At 47.8% G+C, this 20,392-nt stretch overlaps 1 protein-coding gene across 1 annotated transcript; it reads right to left on the reverse strand.

The window, feature by feature from the left end:
- LOC144705332 (putative alkaline/neutral invertase F) lies at positions 1-17,997 on the reverse strand. The gene is made up of 5 exons (XM_078577948.1): positions 17,422-17,997; positions 16,920-17,351; positions 4,790-5,348; positions 2,828-3,151; positions 1-268 (listed from the first exon to the last, which is right to left on the reverse strand). Exons 1-4 carry the CDS (start codon positions 17,782-17,784, stop codon positions 2,856-2,858), a joined length of 1,650 nt encoding a protein of 549 aa, XP_078434074.1. The 5' UTR covers positions 17,785-17,997; the 3' UTR covers positions 1-268; positions 2,828-2,855.
- Positions 17,998-20,392: the final 2,395 nt, after the last annotated feature.

Genomic DNA, 20,392 nt, shown 5'->3' on the forward strand with positions numbered 1-20,392 from the left:
TCCACTCAAAGTCTGTTTTTTTTTCATTTGGACCATCCGCGGACTACACCCCTGAACATGACGAGATGATGGTTTGGAACGGAACGGAACGGATGAAGGACCATCATCCATCAATGAGTCTTACAGGGATTATTCTGGAGCAATTGTGGTGTGTTGAAGGGAAATGAATAAATTAAATAAAGGTAAGGTCATTAGACAGGAAGCCCATAAAGCAATTAAAAGGCAGGTGATGATCAGTACATGGAAGACTTCTTGAGAATTGCAAAACCTGAGAGATCAGCAAAACAAGAAATTAGTCTTAGAACAGCTTCAAAGATATGGAGAGAGAAAGACAAGTGAAACTTAGTACATAGTCAAAGATATGGAGAGAGAAAATAAATGAATGTAAGTACAGCTTGAAAGACATAGGGGGGAAATCTAGGAGAATGTTAGTAAAGTGGAGAAGAGAGAGAGAGAGAGAGAGAGAGAGAGAGAGAGAAGAGAGAGATAAGTGAACCTTAAAGCAGCTGGAAAGAGAGAATGTGAGTTCTGCTTCAAAGAGATGAAGAGAGAGAAAAAAGCAGTTGACAATTATTATTACTTTCAAAATATTGAGGGAGAGAGAAGGTGAGTCTTAGTTCTGCTACAAACAGATGAAGAGAGAGAGAGAGAAGGAAGTGAATCTTAATACTGCTTCAACGAGAGGAGGAGAAAGAAAGGGATTCACTGCTACTTGAGGGAAGTCAAGAGACACAAGTCAGCACTATGTCGTAGAAGTGAAGAGAGAGAAAGAGTGAATCCTGCTTCAGAGAGGTAAAGTTAGAGAGAGAGAGAGAAAGAGAGAATCAATACTGCTTCTGGAAGGTAAAGATAGAGATGGAGAAAGAGAATCAGTACTGTTTCAGAGAGATGAAGAGAGAGAGAGAGGAAGAAAATCTGTCCTAATTCACTCAGGTGAAGAGAGAGGGGGGGGGAGGAGGAAAATCTGTTTTGCTTGACTCGGGTTGAGAGAGAGAGAGAGATAAGGAAAACTTGTCCTTCTTAGGGATCGGGGATTCGGACAGATCGTTCGAATGCTCGATCGGATCGGGCATTCGAACGAACGAATCCGAACACCGATCTGTCCACTTCAGATCCGATCCGAACACGATCTGCGCCTGTTCAGATCGGAGTGTTCGAACAAGCTTGCTGTTCGGATCGAATATTCGAATAAGATCCGATTGGAACACGTTGTTCAAATCGGATCGAATTGAATGTTAAAATCCGGCGGCGCCAGCATCGGCAAGTGGCACCCAGCGCCGGCCAGCGGCACCCAGAGGCTGGCCAGCTGCCGCCAACGCAGGCCAGCGGCCGCCAGCTCGGGCCAGCGGCCGCCAGCTGTGGCCAGCGGCCGCCAGCTGTGGCCAGCGGCCGCCAGCTCTGGCGAGTGGCCGCCAGCGCAGCCCAGCGCCGCCAGCTGCGGCCAGCGGCCGCCAACACCGCTAGCTCCAGCCAGCGGCCGCCAGCACCGCCAGCTCCGGCCAGCGGCTGCCAACTCCGGCTAGCGCCGGCCAGCGGACGCCCAGCGCTGACCAGCGGCCCCCCGCCTCGGCCAGCGGACACCAGCGACTGCCAGCGGCGTCCGGCCAATGACCGCCATCGGCACCAGCGGCCGCCAGCCAATGACCCCCAGTGGCGCTAGCGGACGCCAGCGATAAAGTCGTTGGCGGTCGCCGGCGCCGCTGACCATTTGTTCGAACTTGTTCGAACAAGGTCGAACAAATGGCAATCGAACACGAACAACCCAATTCGTTCGTTCGAAACTTTCGATCGAACACGAACAAAGGGTCTGTTCGAAAGAAAGATTTGAACAGATTGTTCAAATCGGCATTTGTTCTTTCGAATCTGTTGATCAAAATTCGAACGATCTGATCCGATCCCCGAAGCCTAATCCTTCTTCACTCAGGTGAAGAAAGAGAAAGAGAGAGAGAGAGAGAGCTAGAGAAAGAGAGAGTCTGTCCTGCTTTAAGCAGAAGAAGCGAATCTTTATACTCTTTCAAAGACATATAATGAAAGCGAGAGAAGTGAATCTTAGTACTGCTTCAAAGAGATGAAGAGAGAGAAAGAGATAAGTGAATCTTAGTACTGCTTCAAAGAGATGAAGAGAGAGAAAGAGAGAAGTGAATATTAGTACTGCTTCAAAGAGATGAAGAGAGAGAAAGAGATAAGTGAATCTTAGTACTGCTTCAAAGAGATGAAGAGAGAGAAAGAGAGAAGTGAATCTTAGTACTGCTTCAAAGAGATGAAGAGAGAGAAAGAGAGAAGTGAATCTTAGTACTGCTTCAAAGAGATGAAGAGAGAGAAAGAGAGAAGTCAATCTTAATACTGCTTCAAAGAGATGAAGAGAGAGAAAGAGAGAAGTGAATCTTTGTACTGCTTCAAAGAGATGAAGAGAGAGAAAGAGAGACAGGATCAGTACTGCTACAAAGAGATGAAGAGAGAGAAAGAGAGACAGAATCAGTACTGCTACAAAGAGATGAAGAGAGAGAAAGCGAGACAGAATCAGTACTGCTTCAAAGAGATGAAGAGAGAGAAAGCGAGACAGAATCAGTACTGCTTCAAAGAGATGAAGAGAGATAAAGAGAGACAGAATCAGTACTGCTTCAAACAGACGAATAGAGAGAAAAGAGGGACAGAATCAGTACTGCTTCAAAGAGACGAAGAGACGGGAAAAGAGAAGCATTCCTGCTTCAAAACAAGCGAAGAGAGAGAGAGAGAGAGGCGGGGTAAGTATGAACCTGAACACTGTTTCAATGAGCTGAAAATAGAAAGACGGTGATAAATAGAGATAGAGAGAGAAAGAGCATACCTGACGGATGTGGTGATGGTTTTGTGGTTTAACACGTCCAAGAAGAAGATCTCTTGATGAGGGGCTTCATGGCCTTGTCCTCTTCCAGGGAGATCATGCCAAGATGGGACGGGTCTTCCAGCATCATCTTGGCCACCAGGTACCCGCCGATTGACCACGTCTGGAATTTCCTCGCCTGCTTGCCCACGAACCGCCCAAGCTTCCCGTCGTAGTATTCGGGCCACCCGTCCTTCTGCAGCCGGCTCTCCATCAGCTCAATCGCTCTCCTTGCAATCTGCGGCCTCCCCGTCTTGATGCATGCCGCCGTCAACATCCACATCAGCACTACATAAATTTCCACCAGACCCAAAAATATTAATCCTCATGATACTTACCATGCCTAAATCCTATATGATTATGACCATACTTCATGATTGTAAGCATGGTGGTAGTCAGAATGGCAAGTTATATCATAGTCCCATGTTATTGTCATCCAAATGACTTAAAGTAAAACATAGTCTCAATTAAACACACATAACTACACGTCTTGATGCATGCAGCCATCAGCATCCACATCAGCACTACATAAATTCCCACCAGACCCAAAAATATTAATCCTCATGATACTTACCTTGCCTAAATCCTATATGATTATAACCATACTTCATGATTGTAAGCATGGTGGTTGTCAGAATGGCAAGTTATTGCAAAGTCCCATGTTATTGTCATCCAAATGACTTAAAGTAAAACATAGTCTCAATTAAATACACATAACTACACGTCAAACTTTAGGATGGAATGGAAGAAATAGACAGTTACAACTTTACATAAAACCGCACATGAAGCGCGAGTGACATATATACTTTGGTGTTGACTTTTAGGTAAGGATAGTACAAGATACCCCCAGAAACCCATAGAAAAATAAATTAATCCTCACTGACTATGATATCTAACTCATATGATTTGAATTATTCTAATTAAGATCTCTAACTCATATGATTTGACAGCTACAACTTTACATGAAAGCCCTACTGAAGCTGGAGTGACACATCTAACCTTGAAATCTAACGATATATACTTTGGGGTTGACTTTTAGGCAAGGATAGTACAAAATACCTCCAGAAAACCCATAGAAAATAAATTAACCCTCACACTGACAATGATCTCTAACTCGTATAATTTGAACTGGACTAATTATGATCTCTTATGTAATCTTCAGAGCAGAGATGAATAAAGGGAACGTTAAATTATTTCATTTTAAATAAATCTAACCCTCCCCTAAGGAAAGCAGATAAGTAGTTGATTTTGTCTGGAAGATCCTCTCAGAGGAGGCACAGGCTGATCCGAGTCTGATATCATTCGGTTTCTTCTAAATTCCTCTCTCTCTACCTTTCTGAGAGAATCCTGGGAGCTTCTATCGGGAAGGAATATGATTCCAGAGGGAGAGTATGAGAGAGAAACCATGACTCTATGATTACTCTAAAATACTCTGAAAGACAGCTCTTACTTCCAAATTATTCATTGAGCTCATAAAGGGAGGGCAGCTCTATTTAAAGGGAGAGCACCTTAACCGCACAATGACCAAAATGACCACGGCTATTGTGGTGTAGGATCGGATCATTTTCCTTCCAAGAACCCTCCATGGTAGAGATCTATGCCAGGATCTCTATCAATAATCTTCAAAGCGGATCAGGGGAACGCATGGACTAGGTCGAAAATTTAGGTCCTAATCTTAGCTTTTAAGGGAGAGGAAAGAGGTGGAGAGAAATGTCTCGAAAGAAGAAAGAGAGGAGAGAGAGAGAGATGTGAAGAGAAAGGCAAGGAGAGTGAGAGAGAGACGTAAAAAGAGAGAGAAAAACAACAGAATTTTAAAAAATAATCGGAATAATAATCAGAGAATGCCTTGGGGGATGCGTTCCATGGAAAGAAAATTGGAGCAGAAAAAGGAAAAACAGAGAAAATAGAATTTACTGATGAACAAACCTGGCCAAGATCCGCCGTTATGATAGCTCCACCTGGTGTTCTTGGGATCACAACCAGTCACAATCCTCCATTCATGGCCCTCAATTGCTGGATAACACACCTTCAATGGCATCTCCCCAACCAGCTCTTCCCACCTTGCTTCAATCAGATCCATTATAGCTGTCGACTGCTCCGGCGTGGCCAGAGACGAGAGGATTGCAATGCAGTTACCCAGAGCAAACCATCGAAAGTCCATCATAGCTGGCCCTACATTGCCCAAGAAGTACCCACCACGTATTGGCATGAAATCGAACACCCAGTCAGGGATCGAGTCTGGGATTACATTGAACTTGTTGACCGCGGTGTGGGAGTACTCCTCAGTTTTGTAGCGGTAGATGTCGTTCAATTGCTGGAAATCAATCCAGAAGTAGCTCCGCATGTGGAAGCTCAACGCGTGTAGGCGCTTGACGATTCTCTCGATGAACTCTTTGCCTTCAGCATCGTGTTTGAGCATCGTCAGAGCGCATCTTAAGGACATAAAGAAGAGGGCTTGGATCTCGATAGGATAGCCATAAATACCCTGAAAGGAAATATTTTGTTAGTAACATAGAAATATTGCAGAATAGCTGCAGATTTGTTTGAAATAGATTGATACATGGATCCATTTCGTAGAAATGTGATCCATGTATCAGCGCCGCACCCACCCACGACGAAGGCCCAATAGCCGGGCTTACTTAAGCCGGCTATCAGAATAGAGAAGTTGGCTTTTGAACTCAGTAAGTGCTTGTGACACTACTCGTCATAATCCCTCCCTCTCCTAATCGATCTCCCTCGCAGACGTCCAGACCTGCGACGGAGTCAGAGCACCCCGAGCTCAGGCGTTGTTCATCCCGCCTACTCCACGGTGTCGTCCAGCCCGCCGGACCTTCCTCGTCTCCGCTCTACCCTCCTTCTCAATCTCTTCTATTCACTCCCCCTCTCTGTTTCCCCATCGAGACATTGTAACAAGTTCATCAAGAATATTTTGACTACACGAGGGACATAACAAAATGAGTCCCTAAAATATGTGAAAGAAACTAACGCAGGAAACTGGATAGATAAAGAAGTATCAAATTTTCGAATCTAATTGATCTGACCGGGAAAAGTTAGCGCCGTCAGTGGAAGTTGAGAGCTTCACATGATTCAACGTAGAATCATCAATTCTGCAATTGATGAAGAATTCATTCATCTGTGCTTGGACGAAAGATGATTATCAATTTAGTAGTAATTACATCATAAATTAAGTAAGACATCTTTCTTCCTCGGCCACGTGGCCAGCCCAGATGAATGCCAAAAAAATTATCCAACCAAAAGAGATAAGGCCCTGTATCAGTCTTAGAGGAAGTAATTCCAATGAACTTTCAAAGGACTTAATTTCTAGATAAGTAAATATATTTTATTTTAAAAAATTATAAATAAATACATCACTCCAATTCGCTCAGCGTAAAGCTCTATCCATCCACATTGTTTCATCTTCTCGACATGTGCTCATAAACAAAAGAACAAGAGAATCTTTTCAATTTTTTTAGTTTTAAACATTTGGAAATGACCTAACCAAATATACCAAACACACGGTCGCAAAAAATGAGCAAGCTTTGAACATTACTCCAATAAACAAGACTTTTTTACGTATAACATTTGTCAAATAAAAGGGATATCTTGGGCCAAGCTCGGTGGGGCCCACTACCCGATTTTAAAATCGGGACAATAACGGCTAGTTTTTTACTAGCCGTTATGAACAGTAAATTAGCCGTTAAACGGCCTGTATATATACCTACTTGAGTAATAAAAAACTTGAACATTTTCTCTTAAATTCTGTTCTTTCTCTCTACTTCCTCTATTCTCTCATTCTCGCCCAAGAGTGTCTACACAATTCTGTCATGGTATCAGAGCAGGATCTCTGATCTTGCATTTGATATTTGTTGTTTTTTGGAGCTTAAGAGCATCCTACGGGAGGCTACCTAAAGCGTCCAGAGAATTGCTTCCGCTGCGTCTACACCATGACTGAGGAGTCAGTGAAGATTCAGGCCCCGGCCGTATCGTCTACATCATCTGGGCACCAGTTGATCGTCCCGGATCGATGGCTGGCGCATCTTCCGGTGCTTGCAAAGTGCAATATATTCAATGGCCACAATCTCCTCCTGTGGTCAAGAACAATCCAAGCTGCCTTGAAGCCTCGCAATCTTCTACACCTTTTGACTGAAGATCCTCCAAACGAAGATCATCCAGACTTCCAGAGATGGACCATGGAGGAGGAATTCGTATTTGGTTGGATGCTTGATTCTCTCTCTTCAGAGCAGCTCACAAGGTACACATCATACGCGACTTCTAAAACTTTATGGAAAGCCGTCCATAGAAATCATTCTAAGAAGCATGACAAGACGAAGATAATTACTCTCATCGTCCAGTCATATACTCTCAAGCAAGGAGACATGGATGTGCTTACCTATTCCAATAAACTGAGAGACATTCACAATGAGCTGGATCATTGTCGTCCACCCTCTACTGATCCAGTGGCTAGAGCCCATGAGGCAACTAATCGCCTCTGTCAGTTCCTTAATGGTCTTAGACCAGAATTCGAACTTGTCAGGAGTCAGCTTTACAACCGAGAAGATGAACCCTCATATTACGAGGCTGAATCCAAGGTGATGCAAGAAGAAAGTCGTTTGAATTCTGTTAAAGGAGCCATTGAAGGTACAGCTTATATAGCAAAAGGTCAGCCCCAGCAGAAGGGAGATCAAGAAAAAACTAACAAAGAGGATATATTCTGTAACTACTGCAAAAAGAGAGGACATACCAAAGAGAAATGCTGGAAACTACATGGAAAGCCTCCCCACATTGCAAGAGCACATCTAGCCCAGCAGGAACAAAATTCTGGTAATACTCTTCCCTCAATGCAGAACCTCCAGAAGGTGATAGAGGAAATTCAAAATTTGAAGACAATCATTCACTCTGGTTCTGTCATCGGCTCCACCTCAATGGCCAATACGGGTAACAATGATTTTTTAACACAAATAGCTTTGTTTACTAAGGATCTAACAACTGCTTGGATCCTAGATTCAGGAGCTGCGGACCATATGTCATCTAGGAAGGAATCCTTCATGACATATTGTTGAACTCCATGCTAGGGCTTGGAGGAAGGAGAGGAAATGAATTCCTTAACTAGAATGTACATGAGGAGGGGTATATATACCCTAGGAGAGAGAGAGGAGAGAATATAAGTTAGTGATAAGTGAGGGAGCCTAGTGGGTTTATAGAACATGACCCACTAGGAGAGGCCTCTCACTAACAGCCCCCCGCAAGCGAGGTATGGATGTCATCCATGCCAAGCTTGGAGGTAGCACGAACAAGGAGAGGATTTGATAATCCCTTCGTGAGAACATCGGCCGCCTGGTCGGATGACGGCACGAAAGACAAGTCGAACAAGCCCTCGTCCATCCGCTCCTTGAAGAAGTAGCGGTTGATCTCCATGTGCTTGATGCGACCCGTCTGGCCCGGATTTTGAGCCAAGGCAATAGCCGATTTGTTGTCACAATAAAAGTGGATCGGACGGGTGTACTCGACGCGAAGTTCGCGGAGCACCCCGTGAATCCACTGAGCCTCGAAGGCCCCATCCGCAAGTGCCCGGTATTCGCCTCTGCACTCGAACGGGAGACACGATCCTGCTTGCTGCTTTTCCAGCTCACAAGGCCCCCGAAGACAAAGATGCAAAGACCGGTGGTAGACTGGTAGTCCACAGTCGAGCCTGCATAGTCAGCGTCTGTATATACCTTTACAGTCGGCTCTGAGCTCCGGGGGAAGAGTAAACCCTTCCCGGGACAGCCCTTCAGGTACGCGAGCACCCGGTGAGCTGCCTGACGATGAATCTCATGCGGAGCATGCATGAACTGACTGAGAAGGCTAACTGCATAGCTGATGTCGGGACGCGTGTGGGTCAGATAGAAGTTTCCCCACCAACTGCTGATATTGATGGGTGCTGACCGGCGGAGAGTCACCCGCGCCCAACTTGACGTTGGGGTCGATGGGGGTCTTCACAGGAGCACAGTCGATCATACCCGTCAAAGTCAGCAGGTCCACCGTATATTTCTGCTGGCTGATGAAGATACCACGAGCCGAGTAGGCCACCTCGAGCCCCAAGAAGTACCAGAGCTGACCAAGGGCCTTGATCTCGAACTCGCGGGCAAGGGGGCGGCTGAGGCGTGAAGCTTCGGCAGTGTCCGACCCGGTGATCAGGATGTCGTCCACATAAACGACCAGGATAGCGACCCCGGCCGGGCCGTGACGGAAGAAGAGAGTGGCTTCCCCATTGCTCTGGGTGTACCCTTCGGCGCGCATGACGGAGCTGAAGCGGCCGAACCACATCCGCGGTGACTGCTTCAGTCCATACAAGGACTTCCGCAGTCGGCAGACGGTCCCCGGAGGCCCGAGAGGGTAGCCCGGAGGATGATGCATGTAGACCTCCTCGGTAAGATCGCCATGAAGGAAGGCGTTCTTAACGTCGAACTGGCGAATCAACCACCCATGATGAGCGGCCAGCGCCAGGAGGAGGCGGACGGTGTCCATCTTCGCGACCGGAGAAAACGTCTCGAAGTAGTCGACGCCGTAAGACTGAGTGAAGCCACGAGCCACGAGCCGCGATTTGCGGCGTTCCAAGGAGCCATCGGCGTTGTGCTTGGGGGTGTGAACCCACTTGCAAGAGACGGCCGTCTTCCCGGGTGGGAGAGGAACCACATCCCACGTGTGGTTTTTGAGCAAGGCGCGCATCTCCTCATCCATCGCCGCTTTCCAATGAGGACAAGCGATAGCATCGGTTAAGCGGCGTGGAACGAAGACAGAGTCGATGCGGGTCAAAAACAGGCGGTAGGGAGTACTCAACCTGGCGAAGGAGCGATAGTGAGAGAGGGGGTAAAGGGGAGTGCGGGTGCACTGGCGGACCCCTTTACGCAAAGCAATAGGCAAGTCAGGGGAGTCATCGTCAGCAAGAGAAGAAGACGGCTCGGAAATGGCTGGCGGAAGAGAGGAAGGCGAGGACTCAGCAGACGGGGAGGGAGCGGAAGCAGGAGGCGAGGATTCGGGGGAGGAAGATAATGGAGTAGGCGCAATGGGTGAGGAAGGAAGGCCGACCGGTGGAGGAGAAGAAGAGGAGGGTGGAACGACTGTGGGAGGAGAGACGACGGTGGGAGGAAAGGGAGCAGCGGGCTCCAGAACCAGATCCGGCTCCAAGGGGGGGGCCGGAGGAGATGTGGGAGAGAAGAAGGGTTGAAATTCAGAGAAGGTGACATTGGCGGAGACGAAAAACCGACGAGAAGAGGGATGAAAGCATTTATACCCTTTCTGAAGCGAAGAGTAGCCAACAAAGACGCATTTGGCGCCCGGGCATCCAGCCCGACAGGAGGCGTTGTGTCATGAACATATGCCGTGCAGCCAAAGACGCGGGAAGAAGGTGAGTGCGGAGCTGCGCGGGCGGAAAGGCAGCCGACAACCGGTCAAGCGGAGGGCTGAACTGGAGGGTCGGGGTGGGCAGCCGGTTGATGAGATGAGTACTCGTCAGAACGGCTTCCCAATAAGTCCACGGACGTCGTAGTCCAGCAGGAGAGTGCGGGCAGTCGACGTGACATACCCAATACGCCGCTCGGCAAGGCCATTCTGCTCGGGCGTCGCCACGCAAGACGTCTCGTGGAGAATCCCATGGGCGGTGAAATACGAGGTCAACTCCTGGTTGACGTAGTCCCGCGCATTGTCGGACCGGAACCGCTGAATAGTCCGGCCAAACTGAGTCTGAAGCATGGTGCAGAAGGCTTGAACAGTCGAGGAGACGGCGCTCTTGGGCGGCAACAAGTAGGTCCACGTGTAACGGGTGGCCTCATCAACAAAGATCAAGAACCACCGGTGTCCCTTCAGGCTGGCCTGTCGCGACCGACACCATACATCGCTATGAATGCGATATAAGGGAACATCACTGTGAGAAGTCGACGGAGGGAAGGAGGCCCGGCGATGCTTCGCCAGTTTGCATGCATCACAAACAACAGAAGAGAGGTCCAAGCCAGTACACAATGTCGGAAAAAGTCTTTTCAAAACATGGAAAGACGGATGCCCGAGCCGCTGGTGAGTGAGTAGAAGCCGCTGCCGGCGCTGGTCCTCGACCGTCAACAAGCACCGCTGCACCGGTCCCGACCGCCTCTCGTCCAACAGCAGTAGGCCATCCGAGCGCCTAACCCGCAAAGTCTTCCCCACCTTGTCAGTCAAAAGACCCCATCAGACTGAATGTGGAACGAGCAATGGACCGCATCGACGAGTCGCTGCGGTGACATAAGTAAGGTCTGAAGGGACGGAACATGAAGGACGTTGTGAATGATACCAAGGCCATCCACATGGATCGACCCGATACCAGTCACGCGAAGTCGTCCCCCACCCGCCGTGTGGACAGCTCGACCACCAAGGTGCCGCTCGTAGGACAGAAACCGGTGGTTGAACGGGGTCATATGCTCTGTGGCCCCAGTATCAAGCACCCAGGTGGTATCCAAACGGCGGGAGCTTGGAGGGCCGAGTGTCCACAATACCACTGATCTGACTTGGGAAGGAAGAACGCACCAAATCACTGAAGTGAGCCACGGTGAGGCTGCGAAGAAGACCGGTCTGCAGGGCAGCCAGCTGGGAGCTGAGACGGCAAGTTCGGCAGTCAGCTGGTCATTAGTCATGGTTGGATGGCTGGAGCTAGAGGCGGCGGGGCGGTGCCTGGGCAAGATGGGCTCTGGCTGCGGGACCGGCGACGACGAGGCAGGAGCTGATGACGACGAGGGGCGACCTCCGGATCCCGGTACTGTCAAAAATTTCTTGATGCACCGGGCCTCAAGATGATTCGCTTACGCAGTAGGAGCAAACCACCGGTGCCCGAGAGCCCGAAGAAGGCTTGGGCAGCAAGGGAGGTTGCTCCGTGGGCGGGACAGGAGGGCAGCACTCGCGCCGGGGACTCGGCAGGCAGGTCCAGCAGCGGACGTTGACGACGAAGGCTGCTTTCAACCTCCATCAACTCCTTAACCAGACCATCGAAGTCCGGAAGAGGAGTCTGGGAGTGAAGAGCCCGGCGCCTGACATCCGCATATTCCGGATTCAGCTTGTCGAGAAATGACATGTAGCGGAGCTTGAGAGCATGGCGGTCGGCGCACCGGATCCCCACCGGCATGTAATAGTCCACCTCGCGCCACAGGGCTTGGTGGGCAAGGCTATAGTCCATAATGGACATGGTGCCATGTCGGAGTACACTCGCCCGCTCGGCCAAAGTAAAGATCTTCCAGTCATCAGCATCATGCCCGCAGATGGCGGCAGCGTGCTCCCAGATCTCCCGCGGAGTCGTCAGGTGGAGGAACTTGTCATAGACCTCCCGAGAGAGAGTGTGAGTCAAGAGCCAGGAGTGGACGAAGTACTGCTCGGCACTCCAGGCCGGGAAATGCGGGTCCGTGACGAGGAGGGGCTGGCAGGTGAGATGTTTCTGGAGCAGACGGCGCGCGAGTGTACTCGGCGAACTTCAGCCACGACATCAAGTTCGGAGCACTGAGACGGCAGTTATCCGAGCCGGAGGGAGAGGAGCACCGATTTTCGGCGACGGGAGTTCCCGCAAAGTCAGCCGCGGTGAAATCTGCTTGGGTTGACGCCGGGCGGTGGATGCAGACGGATCACTGCCCATGCTGGAGGTAGTCGACATGACGGCAAACAGCAGCAGCGGCAGCGAACGAAGAACCAACACGGTCCGAACACGGAGACAGTTGCTTGCGGGCGGCGGCTTGCGGGGAGCGCCGTGCGGCGCTGCTCGCGGCGCTGCTCGCGGCGGCTGCTTGCGGCGCGCTGCTCGCGCGCTGCTCGCGGCGGCTGCTTGCGGCGGCGGCTTGCGGGCGAAGCGCCTGCGCGGGCGCTGCTCGCGGCGCTGCTCGCGGCGGCTGCTGCGGCGGCTGCGCTGCTCGTGGCGCTGCTCGCGGCGGCTGCGCGCGGCGCCTGCGGCGGCGCTGCTCGCGGCGCTGCTCGCGGCGGCTGCTGCGGCGGCGGCGCTGCTCGCGGCGGCTGCTTGCGGCGGCTTGCGGGCGGCGGCGCTGCGGCGGCTGCTTGCGGGCGGCGGCTGCTGCGGCGCTGCTTGCGGCGGCTGCTGTGGCGGCTGCTGCGTGCGAGCAAGGAGAAGATTGAGAGGTGATGGTGAAGAAGAAGAAGAAGAAGAAGAAGAAGAAGAAGCCCGCACACAGGCTTAGGGCTAGAGATGGGGATCAAGAGCTTGGCTCTGATACCATGTTGAACTCCATGCTAGGGCTTGGAGGAAGGAGAGGAAATGAATTCCTTAACTAGAATGTACATGAGGAGGGGTATATATACCCTAGGAGAGAGAGAGGAGAGAATATAAGTTAGTGATAAGTGAGGGAGCCTAGTGGGTTTATAGAACATGACCCACTAGGAGAGGCCTCTCACTAACACATATGAAAAACTTGCTCCTGGGAAGCATGTACAAACTGCTGATGGAACACTACTTCCAGTAGTGGGAATAGGCAATTTGGCCATACATCCAATTGGCAAACTTAAAAATGTTTTACATGTTCCAAAACTGTTTGTGAATTTAATCTCTGTTCAACAGTTAGCTAAGATAAATGAGTATACTGTTCTGTTTGATAATCTGGATGCTTATTTGTGTCAGAAGGAACTCGGGTGGAGGATTGGACTAGCTAAAGTCCAACAAGGACTCTACTACCTTCCATGCCAAAAACATGGAGTCTTAGGAGGAGATCAAACGAGAACAGTAGCTACTGCTACATCAAAGGAGTCACTTATGGTGATTCATCAAAGGATGGGTCATCCATCTTTCTTCCTCTTAAAACAAATGTATCCGCATTTATTCAAAAACTGTTTGATGGAAAATTTGATATGTGAAGCGTGTCAATTAGGAAAGTTTAAACGTACTACCTATCCACCAAGTAAATCCTACTCAACTAAACCTTTCCAAATAATTCACTCACGATGTTTGGGGACCCTCTCACAACAGGATATACTAGGATTCAAGTATTTCCTAGTCTGTGTAGATGACTATAGTAGATATACCTGGGTGTTTCTTCAGAAACACAAACACGAAGTGACTCAAAATATCAAGGTGTTATGTGCCTTGATCAAGAGACAATTTGGTGATCCAGTACAAGGACTTAGAACAGACAATGCCAAAGATTTCCTAAACAACGGATTACTAGAATTTGTTACCAGTGAAGGTATAAGACATGAGACTTCATGTCCTTATACTCCACAACAAAATGGAGTTGCTGAAAGGAAAATTGGTGATATAGTGGACAGGGGAAGAACTTTACTAGTGCAAGGAAATGTCCCAGCAAACTTATGGGGATTTGCAATCATGACAGCTACCCACTTAGTGAATAGACTTCCTTCAAGGACTCTAGATTTTAAGAGCCCACTTGAGTTAATGGAAATGCACTATCCTAATGTGCGACTAAAAACAGGATTACCTGTTAAAATCTTTGGGTGTGTTGCCTATGTATACAATCATACGCATAAACAGAATAAGCTATCTACAAAAGGTTTGAAGTGTGTATTTATTGGATATTCTGTTACTCAAAAAGGATACAAGTTATATCATCCAATTACTCGAAAGTATATTGTATCCAAAGATGTAGTATTTGATGAAACATCCTTCTACTACAAGCCACATGGTACTGAAGCTCATAAAGATGTAACTCAGTTACTCACCAGTAAAGAGACACCAACACCAAATATGGATACTGACCAAGAAGTACGTGTAGAAGTTAGATTACCAGAGCAGGAATTTGACAATTCCCTTACTGAGACAAATGAGATCGAACCTACAGATATGAATCAAACAAATGAAACAGGAGTCACAACAAGAGAGCTGGAAGGGATACACAAATTGACCCCATACCCCAAATACTATCAGAGGAAGAAGAAGGAAAAATCAACAGACCCTGTGGACTTGAGTGAAGGGGGAGAAAAAGGTAACATTACTGAAATTGAAACTGATAACCGTGGGATAGACTGGCCAATAGCCCTAAGGAAGGAAAAACGAACTTGTGTGAAACCTGTACCATATTCCATGGTAAACTATTTAAATTTTAAACAGGTCTCACCTGAATATAAAGTATTTCTCACTACAATACAAGACATTCAAATGCCGAAATCCCCAGTTGAAGCCATGAAGAACATTAGATGGAAGGAAGCTATGGATGAGGAAATGAAGGCACTACTACAGAATAATACATGGGAGATAGCTAATCGACCAAAGGACAAAAAATCAGTGGGCTGCAGATGGGTATATACGATAAAATGTAAATCTGATGGAAGTCTAGATAGGTATAAGGCACGCTTGGTAGCCAGAGGGTATACACAAACATATGGAATTGACTATCAAGAAACCTTTGCTCCAGTTGCAAAGATTAATACCATTAGGATTCTTATTTCATTAGCAGTAAATCTAGACTGGCCAATAAATCAGTATGACATAAAAAATGCCTTTCTTAATGGAGAACTAAAGGAAGAGATTTATATGGATATTCCCCCTGGATATGAGGATCAACTAAGTCAAGGTAAAGTATGTCGACTCCGCAAGGCCTTGTATGGTTTGAAACAGTCACCCAGGGCCTGGTTTGGAAAGTTTGCCCAAGCAATGAAAAGCCTTGGATATAGACAAAGCAATGGGGAACATACTATGTTTTTTAAGCTTCAAGATGATAGAATGATTACAATTCTATTAGTATATGTAGATGACATTATCGTCACTGGAAACAATCTTATAGAAATAGAGAATCTTGAAAAACGTTTAAACAAGGACTTTCAGGTTAAACAATTAGGACCTCTAAAGTATTTCCTAGGCATAGAGTTTGCAAGGTCTAGTAAAGGGATAATAATGATACAACAGAAATATATTCTAGATATTCTGAATGAAACCAAACATATGAACTGTCGTATAAGCGAAACTCCAATAGAAGTTAATCACAAATTAACCACTAGTGAAGATGACCCTAAGGTCGAAATTAGTTCTTATCAAAGCATTGTGGGAAAACTATTATATCTCTCACATACACGACCTGACATATGCTATGCGGTAAATGTACTTAGTCAATTTATGCATTCACCTAGAAACTCTCACTTTCAGGCAGTTAACAGAATTCTCAGGTACTTGAAGGGAACACCAGGGCTGGGCATCACATACAGGAAAACAGGTAAGTTAGATCTTATTTTATACACTGATTCTGACTTTGCTGGCTCTCGTCTTGATTACAGGTCTACTACGGGATATTGTACATTCCTTGGGGGAAACCTAGTCACATGGAGAAGTAAAAAACAGAGTGTGGTTGCAAAGTCAAGTACTGAAGCTGAGTTCAGAGCAATGTCAAAGGGTATTGATGAAGCAATGTGGATCAAAAGCCTACTTGATGACTTAAAGATTACATATTCTACACCACTTATCATACGCTGCGACAACAAGTCTGCCATCAGCATTGCTCATGACCCAGTTTATCACGATCGAATGAAGCACGTGAACATTGATAGATTTTATATACAAGATCATCTGGAGCAAGGAATTCTCAGGACAGAGCACGTCAACTCAGAGGAGCAGTGTGCAGACATCTTTACAAAGGGTTTACCAGTTAAACAAATGCAATATCTGGTGTCCAAGCTTGGAATGACTAGTATACATTCCTGCACTTGAGGGGGAGTGTCAAATAAAAGGGATATCTTGGGCCAAGCTCGGTGGGGCCCACTACCCGATTTTAAAATCGGGACAATAACGGCTAGTTTTTTACTAGCCGTTATGAACAGTAAATTAGCTGTTAAACGGCCTGTATATATACCTACTTGAGTAATAAAAAACTTGAACATTTTCTCTTAAATTCTGTTCTTTCTCTCTACTTCCTCTATTCTCTCATTCTCGCCCAAGAGTGTCTCCACAATTCTGTCAACATTAGTCACCGGCAGCTAAAAAAATATAAATTTCCAGAAAGAATGGCCCATAAAAACAAAGCAGCTGAGACGCTAAAATTTTACAGAGAACTAAACAGTAAACATAAAAAATAGAGAATTAATCAAAACTCGCCAAATATTAATTGAAGCATACCATTCTTCGATCTACCATGCAACAGCCATCAGCACACAGCAGGGTGGGAAACGTGTCAAAACCCTCTGACAAGCACAACGAAAGTATGAGCCTCATTCCTCTTTGAAAATCTGGCGTCTCAGACAGGGACAAATCCCCAGTCGATTTAGTATAAGCACGAAGAAGGATGATCCACCAAAACCCAGAGTCAACAGGAGCCACTCTCCCAATCGCACTCTCTCCAAAATCTGCGATCAAAGTTTCAGTTTTTCTAACCGGCTCATGCAAGACCTTGAAGCTGGCAGGCATGACCCCTTCCCCAAGCTTGAACCGATCCACCTTCTTCTCCCACCCTTGAAGATGCAGCGTCTTGAGCAGGAAATTTCTAACAATGTCGGGCTCTCCGTTCATCAGAAAAGCCAGAGCACTCGGTACAAAATCTCTAACAAAGACCTACATCAACCAAAAACCAAAAAAAAATGAGAAAAACGCAAATCTCAGGTAATAGTTAAGATCCACCTACCTGATCATAATTAAGAACCTCCTCAGAAGCGTGATCATAGGCTGCAATGGTTCCCACAGGCTGACCCCGAAAGAACACCATCGACCTCCGGAGCGCCTCCCAAGCATCAGCCACCATCGGATGCGGCTCGAACGAGCAGCGAGTGGAAGAAGCCGGGGTGTCGAATCCGGATCGAGCGGCAATTCTCGGCGAATATACGTTGTTTTCCGACGGATCGAGACCTCGAATGTTGGAGATCGACAGATCGCTGAAGGAGCGTTCTTCGAAGGATCTCTGCCGTTCTATGCTCATCTTCGGCTTGTCGAGGAACTTCCTCAGATCGAAATCGTAGGCCTCCGCAGCTGAGCAGCGCGCCTCCGCCATGGCGAGGAGCTTCGCAGGTTGGCGATCGCGAGGAAATGAAGGGCCGTCGATCGTGCAGGAGACGAAGGAGCTATTTAAACAAAACGGCTACAGTGCCAGGTGGCAGCCTTAGGAGCAGCAAGCTCATCAGACGTATCGTGACGTGGGTCCATCGAATCGACGGTCCACGTTAACTCTCCCGGCCATCTACACCGTCCCGTGGACCTTGCTACGTACCTGAGGCGACCGTAAATATCCCAATTTACACACGGTTGGTAAATCTGCTGGTGCCCAGATGAAATATCTGGGGGAATGCTCGGCGTGCCTCGAATGCCGGGAACTGAACCTCGTCCCCTTTCGCGTTGGTGCATGAATGAGATGTGGACGTTGTTGTCCCTTATTTTTGTGTATCTCGGGGATCGAGTCGCCGTAAATATCCCAATTATTACACACGGACCCCACTCGCCTGCGCCCGGTGCCCAGATGAAATAGCTGGGAAATGCGGTGTGCCGCGGATGCCAGGAGCTGAACCTCGTCCCCTTTCGTGTTGGTCCATGAATGAGATGCGGACGTTATCGTCGCTTATTGTCGTGTATCTCGAGCATCAAGTCATTGTAAATATCCCAATTTTTACACATGGACCCCACTCGTCCACGCCCGGTGCCCAGATGAAATAACAGAGGGAGATGCTCGCCGTGCCTCGGATGCCACGAGCTGAACCTCGTCCCCTTTTGCATTGATGCATGAATGAGATGTAAACGTTGTCGTCACTTATTGTTGTGTGCCTCGGGCATAGATTCGCCGTAAATATCCCAATTTACACACGAACCCCACTCGTCCACGCACGGTGCCCAGATGAAATGCATGTGGCAGTCATATCTTGGCGGGATGCTTGGTGTGCCTCTGCTGCCATGAGCTGAACATCGTCCTCTTTTGCGTTGGTGCATGAACGAGATGTGAACTTTGTCGTCGCTTATTGTTGTGTATCTCGAGCATAGAGTCACCGTAAATATCTCAATTTACACACAGATCTCACTCTTTCAAGCACGTAGCAGAGAGGAAATCCGTGGGATAATCATTCCTTGGCGACACGCTGGGTGTGCCCCCAATTCCATGAGCCAAACCTCACCCCCATTGGCGTTGGTGTTTCGAGGAGAAGTGAGCTCTGTCATCGCCATTATCGCGTATTGTGGATATAGAGTGAGCATAAATATACCAATTTACATAATGAATTTACTCATCCTTGCACACTGCTGAGAGGATGCTGGGTGTGCCTCGGATTCCATGAGTCGAACCTCGTCCCCATTAGTGTCGGTGTATGAAAGAGAAGTGGGCATCGTCATCTCCATTGTCATCTATCGTAGAACTATAGCTACTGTAAATATTCCAATTTACATATGAGCTCTACTCATCCACGCACATAGCTGAGAGGAACTGCATATAACAATCATACCTTGGCACGATGCTGGGTGTGCTCGTAGGCCATGAGCTGATCCATGGTCCCATTGCACTGGTGCATGCGGGAGAAGCGGGGCTTGTCATGGCCATTGTAGTCTATCGATGATGTAGAGAGAGCATAAATATCTCAATTTACATGCAGGTTCCTCGCTCGCACTGTCGAGATGAAATGCATGCTCCAGTCATACCTCAGAGGGACTCTGATGTATGCTTCGAATGATAGGAACTGATCCTCGTTCCCACGAGCATTGGTGCATGATAAAGATGTGGACGCTGTCATTTACATCATCTTCTATCGTAAATGTACGAGTGTAAATATCTCAATTTACACACGGACCCCGCTCGTCAACGCACACGACTGGAGCGAAATGTATACAACAATCATACCTCAGAGGGACATTGAGTATGCTGGACGCGAGGAGCTGATGTTTGTCCACCAAGGAGAACCAGGCACCGTCAACGACGTGGAAGTATGTCGTGGTAGGAGCTCCGCGATGTAGACTGTGCCTATTGATGTCGTTGTTCACGCTAGATCTTGATCTTGCTCCGGTGCTCTTGGGCCAATGCAATCTGTCCCGTCATTCTTTCATGGATCCTCTACCTAATCAAACTTTCCGTCCAATCAAGCGTGGACAAGTGTTAATAATTGGTTGGGCCCACCAATCCGACAGTAGACCTTGTCATATAGTGGGCCCGATCGGATGGGACATGTTTTGCTCTTGTGCATGGACGACTACATTATGGATCTCGGGCCAAGCAGTCAAATCAAAGATATGGACACATGGCAGCATCTTAAGAACTGAGGCCATACCTATCAACACGTGGCGCCCACAAGATGGACGATCCAGAATGGCTGTCCCAGAAACGCATCTTCCTCCGTGAAAATCGATACGTACGCTTGGATGTTCTTGTTGTTTTCTTCGTGTTTTTTTCTTGTTTTTTAGCGATACGACGGCGATCGTCGAGTTCAGAAGATGGCGGATTGCGCGAGAGGGGTTTCTCGAAGTGTCAATCGGCGTGGTTTTTGCGATGGGTAAGAAATCGATTCGCGATCTTCTTTCTCCTTTTTGCGCGTAATACTGTTCGCGATAGTTCCAATGCAATCGAAATTGCTGACGTTGAACAATTTGGACAGGACTGACTCAGTCCTGTAGCGTAAAGTCGATTGGAT

This window comes from Wolffia australiana, chromosome 7 (genome assembly GCF_029677425.1).
Source record: "Wolffia australiana isolate 7733 chromosome 7, ASM2967742v1".
NCBI classification, from domain to species: Eukaryota; Viridiplantae; Streptophyta; class Magnoliopsida; order Alismatales; family Araceae; genus Wolffia; species Wolffia australiana.